The sequence below is a fragment of the Chaetura pelagica genome, unplaced genomic scaffold, assembly GCF_000747805.2.
Source record: "Chaetura pelagica isolate M959 unplaced genomic scaffold, ChaPel_1.0 scaffold3, whole genome shotgun sequence".
Lineage (NCBI taxonomy): Eukaryota > Metazoa > Chordata > Aves > Apodiformes > Apodidae > Chaetura > Chaetura pelagica.
In genome coordinates, this window is record NW_009952974.1 from 10321858 (window position 1) to 10329301 (window position 7444).

The 7444-nt window shown below is 38.3% G+C and overlaps 1 protein-coding gene across 1 annotated transcript in view; it reads left to right on the plus strand.

Annotated features, from left to right (window-relative positions):
* The window catches only part of XIRP2 (xin actin-binding repeat containing 2), a 38938-nt gene that overhangs the window by 21383 nt on the left and 10111 nt on the right, over positions 1–7444 (plus strand). The window contains exon 4 of the mRNA XM_009996294.1: positions 1319–1444. Coding sequence (XP_009994596.1) covers positions 1319–1444 — 126 coding nt within the window. The remainder of the gene's footprint in view (positions 1–1318; positions 1445–7444) is intronic.

The window sequence follows — 7444 nt, forward strand, 5'->3', positions numbered from 1 at the left end:
AGTAGCATATAAAGAGTTTGGCTAACAGAATTTATAATATATTAAAATAGAGCAAGATCACTTTACCACATCCTTATGTATCAGTCAGAAACATCTTAAAATCAGGTCTTCAGGTCTTAGCCGGGGAAATCAAGAAAATCTGCCTCAGTTTTGCAGAAATACTTAGGGGGGGAAAAGTGTATTTTTACCATATCTTAAAATCCTACCTAGAAGTTGTAGCTGAGCACCCTCATATCAGGAAATGGAAGCATTATACTGCCTTGCTACAATGTTAGAATCTTTGTTTACACTAAACTTGCAGCACATAGAAAGAACACCCTTTTCTTACTGTATACTAGGCCAGAGTAATTCCTGTAAATCAGAACTATAACAGGGGCCCTACAGGTAAGGACATTCTTGTGACCTTTGGCAGCACTGTTACTGAAGAAAGATCATCTCACAAAGGCCTGCTTGAAGGTCTCTCCATACTTTTCAACAATATCTACTGAAAAACTACAGAGGTCCAGGTGGCAACTCAGAATGCAACAGAACTCAGGACAGACAAGTAGAAGAGGGAACAGCAGAGAAGGATTGCTCTAGAAAGTGATTGCTACTGACAATCAAGTAGATGGGACCTACTCCTTTTGGTGCTAAAGATTCAAGCCAAATACGCACATTTTTCAAATATACATTGGCCTTTAGTTCTGCATATCTCAATACATGGCTCCTGTGCAGTCATCTGTGAACCTGCCAGAAACACTATCTATGGTTATCTGGGTCATTCTTGCAAAGATGGGTGTTATTTAGCAGAAAATACACTACTGAGGCCTCAAACTACAGAGGAAACCACTGAGTCCTCAGAAACTAGTTTAGGCAGAAAAGAATATGCAGCTACACTAGTAGCTATTTTACACAGGAGCATTTAGCAACTAGTGTTAAATAAATTCTAGATTCATCATTTGTAGGTCCTAATTTTTGGTTGGCAAGTAAAAGTCCTAAATTGGGCAAATGAGATTCAACAGTTAATATTAACAGTACGTATATGTTTTGTATTTTGATGGCAATGCCTGAAAAAAAAGCATCTTACTTAGCACCATATCTATTCTGCATGCTAATGTTCATTCATGTGTACTATTAAAATAAGTAGGGTTTACAGATTACATGAGTGGAAGTTGCCTACAGGAGACATAACCAAGTGTTACCAAATTTTCTATTTGAAATTTATAAGCATTATAGCATAATGTTATTAACTACTTTAAAAAAAAAATAATAAAATCAGCTCATAGAAGTACATTCTCAGTTCAAATGGAAAACAACTTGCCTCATTTTATCTCTCTAGACTTCTGAGAAAACCAAGTTCTGCACAGTGCCTGGCGGCCTGGCAGCAGTGAGGAAACAATTTGAGAAAGTGCGGATGATTTCTTTACAAAAGACCTTTCCTCGGTACCAGCAGAAACCTGTACAGGTAACAACAGAATTTCTAATACTAAACAAATGAGGTATGCCTGGCTAGGCAACTTGAGGAAAAAATATGATTTTTTGCACTACTGAAGAGTTTTCATTATGAATAAAATGTTTCCCTACCGTCCCTGCTCACAGAATTTTCTCTTTGGGATATTACTACAGGAATTGTATTTCTTTATGCAGACAAACACTCAATATAGACAATACTGGACTTACAGCAAATACATTATTAAGGCAGATTACTACCAAGGCAGTATTTTATAATGGACATTTTCTATTAGGCTGTAATTCATTATCAAGTATCATCGTGATATTTTGCATATATTGCACTTGATGTGAAGTTAAGCCACTCTCTGAAGGAGCTTCCTGCTTCCATTGAATAAAATCTGATCAACTCCCATAAACAGAGGAAAAAATTGCACTGAAAACCCAGATGCTACACAAAAGTAGAACAAAGCACCAGCTAAGCATTATTTGAGATAAAAGGTCTTTACATTTTATTAGTTTGTTAGCACATATCATGAAAAATTGTTGTAGGAGATAATGATTTTGGATTTATGAAATCTCCTATCATAAAACACACAGCACAATCTGTCCTGTGCACTCTGAAAACCAGTAATGACTCACTAAATTGCTTTGCCATCCTGCACGTCTTGGAGAGATTTTTAAGAAATATTGCTCTCCAGGTTTGCAGAACAGGGCACATCAGCATTCTGCCATAGGTTTGTTTGTGTCTTAAATACGTATCATCGTATCTACCAGTCATCTCTTCTTTCTTACACATGAATGCCAATATCAACAATTTGCATAGACAACAAGCAAAATTTCAGTTTTTAAGGAAGAAGACACAGTTTGTTGCAGATGTATTAAAGCATTTTAAACCATGAAGAAAAATCTCCAAATAGTTGGACATAACCACACTGGAGCATAATCCTTGATAATAGGACATGCTATGCACATATTTCTCTGATGACATGATCCAACCTAGCTGCCGTTTATCTGGATGAAGAAATGCAGACGTGTACAGAAGTTATGTGACTTTTTCTCTGACCTAGAACCAAATAATTTCATTTCTGTGATGTGAAGATGCATTTTCCCTGGCCCAGTAGTTACATTTAGTTCTCCTCAAAGCCACTATGATAGTTCTACTTCAACAAAGATGTGACCTCTAAGCATACTTATCCATGTATTTGTCCTCTGTGGCTAGTTGAGGAGGCTCTCAAATCATCAGCAGAATTAGTCAAGTTCACAGGAAATAAAATCACTCAGACTACATGGAACAATATTTAAATTTAGGTTAAATAACCTATTGCAAGATCATAACATTCCATTTCTATATAATGTAACTGCACTCTCATGGAAAATGGGATTACACACTTAGGTAGTTGAAAGATTATTCAAGGTCACCAAATAAACCCCAGGGTAAAACTGAGAAATCATATAGTTTGAAGACAGATCTCCAGATCTGGATAAATTCAAACTATTAACCCAAGTTAATATAAAGAAGCAATTTTTTTTAACAGTAAGCTAAATAGGTGAACATTTTGCTGCACCTTCAGGTATTGCATACAAAGTGCACAACTTTTCATTCAAAATATTGACATCAAATATGCTACTGATAACTATTTATCTTTCTGTTTCTTCTCAGGAAGCTATCACTCATAGCTCTCTTCATTGTAAGGTAAACTGGTGCCTTGTCAAAGGCACCATATTACTAGCAAGATGCACTAAACCAGAATGGTGAGCAGCAATGAAAACTGATCACAGAATTGCCACATGCTCAAACACTCAACCAGAAGTTTGTTTAGTGACATGATATTTAATTTGACAACCTTTATGGCCTTTTATGGTCAGCCACCAAGCTGAGAAGAGGTCATGAGTTTTGATGTTACTCCTTCGCAAATGCTGGCCAGGAGTGGTTTGCTACACCAGCTCAGCTAACAAGGTGCTCAGACAAAGTCTCACTGGCCAATGTCAGAAACAAGCCATTTCTGGCAAGTGAACTGAACCTTCTATAGAGTAAGGACAAGTATCTGATATTCACTCAATAATATGGTATCTTGTGTCAGGAATGACACAGGTATAGCAATATCTCCTTCATTTGTGGGTCATTCCAGGCAATTTTTTTTAGACTGCTCATGTAGCAATTGGCAATTTTCTAGCAACTGCAGAGGATAAGATTAAATAACAGGAAAACATTAGTGAATGGTAAAAACCTTACCTTTTAGTAAAAATCTTCCAAATAGTGCCCAAAACACCCTAAGTATACACAGGCAACTAAGCATGGCTGACAAATCATGCAGATGAAGTACAGATAAGTGAAGCTCTTACTCACAGACTTATAGATTCTCAAAGTACTGATGTGCAGATGATACCACAGTACAAACATAAACTGGAAAAAAACATAACTTTGGGAAAGAAATTAAGATCCACACCAAGTAAATAATCAGTCAGTCATTCATTCCATTGTTACTAATTTTGTAACTGAAGCTTTAAGGTCAGTATTTACTTTCCACTGCTGCCTAAAGAGAGCTGCCATTTTGTACATACTGATCATTTAGAACCATAACTTCTAAAAAAGCCAATACATAAACAATTGGCCAACTTCCCACATAGCCAATATGATGACCATAATGCACATTTCAACTAAAAGCAACATGTATCAAGTGTGAGGGAGTACAAGGCTCTCTTGTACTTGAACAAGCTTTTGGGCCATTTGATCTCCTTGAACAATATATACATAGATACATATAGAATTGTATATATGTTTTATCTACACATGAACACAGCCTCAATGCAATTTTATTTTTGAAAGGGAAAGTATGTTTCGGCTGTTCTCAGAACAGAAGGAAATTGCAACATAAAAAAGCAAGCCTTGGTCTAAAATACACAAAAGTTACTGAAATTCAAATCTTTGCACATTTTGAAAAAAGAATTCTATCAAAATTATTGCAGCACAGAGGCACTAGAATTGATGGATGGGCCACTAACATAAAATGCATGTAGCAATTACAGTTCTCTTCAGTAACAGAATATGAATGTCTACATAAAAATGCACTCCTCTAACAAAACGTATACATTTATTCTCAGATTTGCATTTTTGGTTTTTAAATGGTACTGTGTTAGGTTAGAATTACTAATTGTACAGAGACACAAGAAGACACTAGAGCCCTCTGTCTGAAGTAACATACAGATATGCATGGGAAGGCCAGCAGCCCTCATAAAGTGTGGCTTGAAACAGACCTAAGAAAATGAAGGGTGACTGGAAGTTTTAAATAAAAATAAAATTACCTTAAGAAACCATTTGTGAGCTAGAAGTATACCAACAACTACTCAGCAGACAGTGTTTTCTGAAGCTCATTCATGATATGGCATAGAATAAACAAAAAGTAAATGAAAGGTGATTCTTGGGCCACAGGAAAAACGACTGAAATAGCTGTCTTTCCACTCATGCCACCAAAAATTAATCTGAGTTCCTGCTCTGTCCTGCCGTCCTGCACAGCTGCACAGTTCTCTCCTGACACCATGATGCTGAATCTAGTTGCTTAAATAACCTTTCTTGATTTAATAATTCACAGTACAGCAGCAATTGTATACTCCACAGAAAAATACAGGGATCAAGTTCCCACAAGCATAACTCTTAACTGGCATTAAATCTAGGTCATAATCTTCAGCCACAGTCCTGTATGGGAGGTGCAATTTACACTGCTCAGTAAGAGCAACCTTATCCCACGCAGGCCATCAAATAATTCTACAAAATATACTCCAAAATCTTTGGGGTCTACAAAACATTCCAAAAATTAATGGAGTGTGGTAGGCTGACCCTGGCTGGATGTTAGGTCCTCACCAGAGCCACTCTATCACTCCCCTCCTCTGCTGGACAGGGGAGATAAAAATATAACAAAAGACTCATGGGTTGAGATAAGGACAGGATGAGATCACTCACCAATTACCATCACAAGCAAAATAGCCTCAACTTGGGAAAATTAGTTTAATTTATTATCAATCAAATCAGAGCAGGGTAATGCAAAATAAAACCAAATCTTAAAAATACCTTTCCCCACTCCTTCCTTCTTCCCAGGCTTAACTTCACTCCCAATTTGTCTACCAGTGGCACAGAGGGGTGGGGAAGGAGGGTTAAGGTCTGTTTGTCACAAATAGTTTACTGCTGCTCCTTTCTACTCGGGGGAGGACTCCTCACACTCTTCCCCTGGTCCAGTGTAGGATTCCTCCCACAGGAGACAGCCCTCCACAAACTTCTGCAATGCGAGTCCTTCCCATGGGCTGCAGTTCCTCATGAACTGCTGCTTCATGGGTCCCTTTCATGGGGTCACAGCCTCCTTTGGGCACATCCACCTGCTTCGACATGGGGTACTCCACAGGCTGCAGGTGGATATCTACTCCACCATTGACCTCCATGGGTTGCAGAGGGACCAACTGCCTCACCATGGTCTTCACTGTGGGCTTCAGGGGAAACTCCACTCTGGTCCTTGGAGTGCCTCCTCCCCCTTTTCTTCACTGACCTTGTTTCTCTCACCTCTTCTCACTACTCTCTCTTGCTGCAATTTTTTTTTCCTTCTTAAATATGTTATCACCAAGGTGCTACCACCATCACTGATGGCTTTGGCTTTGGCAAGCAGCAGGTCCATCTTGAAGCCAGTTGGCATTGGCTCTGTTGGACAGAGGGGAAGCTTCTAGTTAGAAGGGAGGTTACCCCAGTAGCCTCACCCCACTTCAAAAGCCTTACCATGCAAATTCAATACATGGGGTATACTACAGGGTATCCTATCCTGTATCCAACACTTGGCCTTTACCAAGGAGAGAGGAAAACACAGGTCTTCCTGCTCTCCACTTGTTTGAAATAATAAACAAGCACCGTTTTACTCTGACATTGGGATTTCAGTTAGCCATCTTTACAGACACAGAAAACATAAGAACCTCCAAGTCTTTCTTCCTCCCTGCATGCCCAGAGAAAGGCCATGTAATTATACTGTCAAAATCTGTCCCATAATGTTTAGGCTGCATGTTAGACTGCCATAGCTGTCGCATTAAACAATTATAATATTTTGCAATATGGCAACTACTTCCTAAGCAGTACCAAAGTTACAGCAATAAAGCAGCAGTGACATTCAGATTAGATTTGCTTCCTGACTACATTAAGCCTAATTATATCCCTTTTCAATACCCCACACCATTCAAAGGACCTGTAATGACTATCATGAATGAGCTTTTCCAGTAATAAGAGCTTGACTTACGTATCTAAAACATGCACATCAGAACAGATAAGCATATCTTAAATTAAAAAATCTTATATATGCATAAATATATTGAGCAACATACCCATATAAAATGAAAAGGTGTATTATACATACACCTACACAAAGTCATTCAACAGAGAATAGATGGAAAATTTGTACTTAATTTTCTTTGCACTGCCTCTTTTCATCTTGATGTAGGGTTAGCTACACATCTCCTCATGTTGTGCAGCTCTCTCACAACTGTTGCACCTACAGAACTTGCAAGTGAAAACCATGCTCAGACTTGCTCTCCTCAACCCTCATCTCACTTTGGCAGCTCAAACTTTACACTATATATGACTAATTTTGATACTGTTAATACACTAAATTATTTACTGGGCCAGCAATCCAAAAATTTCATATGGCTTTAATTCATCTTAGAGTTGAAACAGATGATTTAGCAGCAGAGAGGTGGAAGAAAATTCCTAAAGCTTATGATGGGAATGCATGCTGTTTCTTTGCCATAGATCCTAAGCCACTGCTGCCTACTGTATGGCAGAAATTAAGGGCAATACAGTGGAATTGTTAGTGATGATGTAAGCAGTATAAGCACTCCTTAGTTTGAAGGTGAAATAAATCCCATAAATATATGCTTTGTCATGGGATGACTAAGGCAAAGCTCAAATCTCTTGCCCCTCAGCTAACTGGAATTCAAGAAGGTGCCAGGACTTGACATGCCTAAGCTTACAGTTCTGCCTTGCACT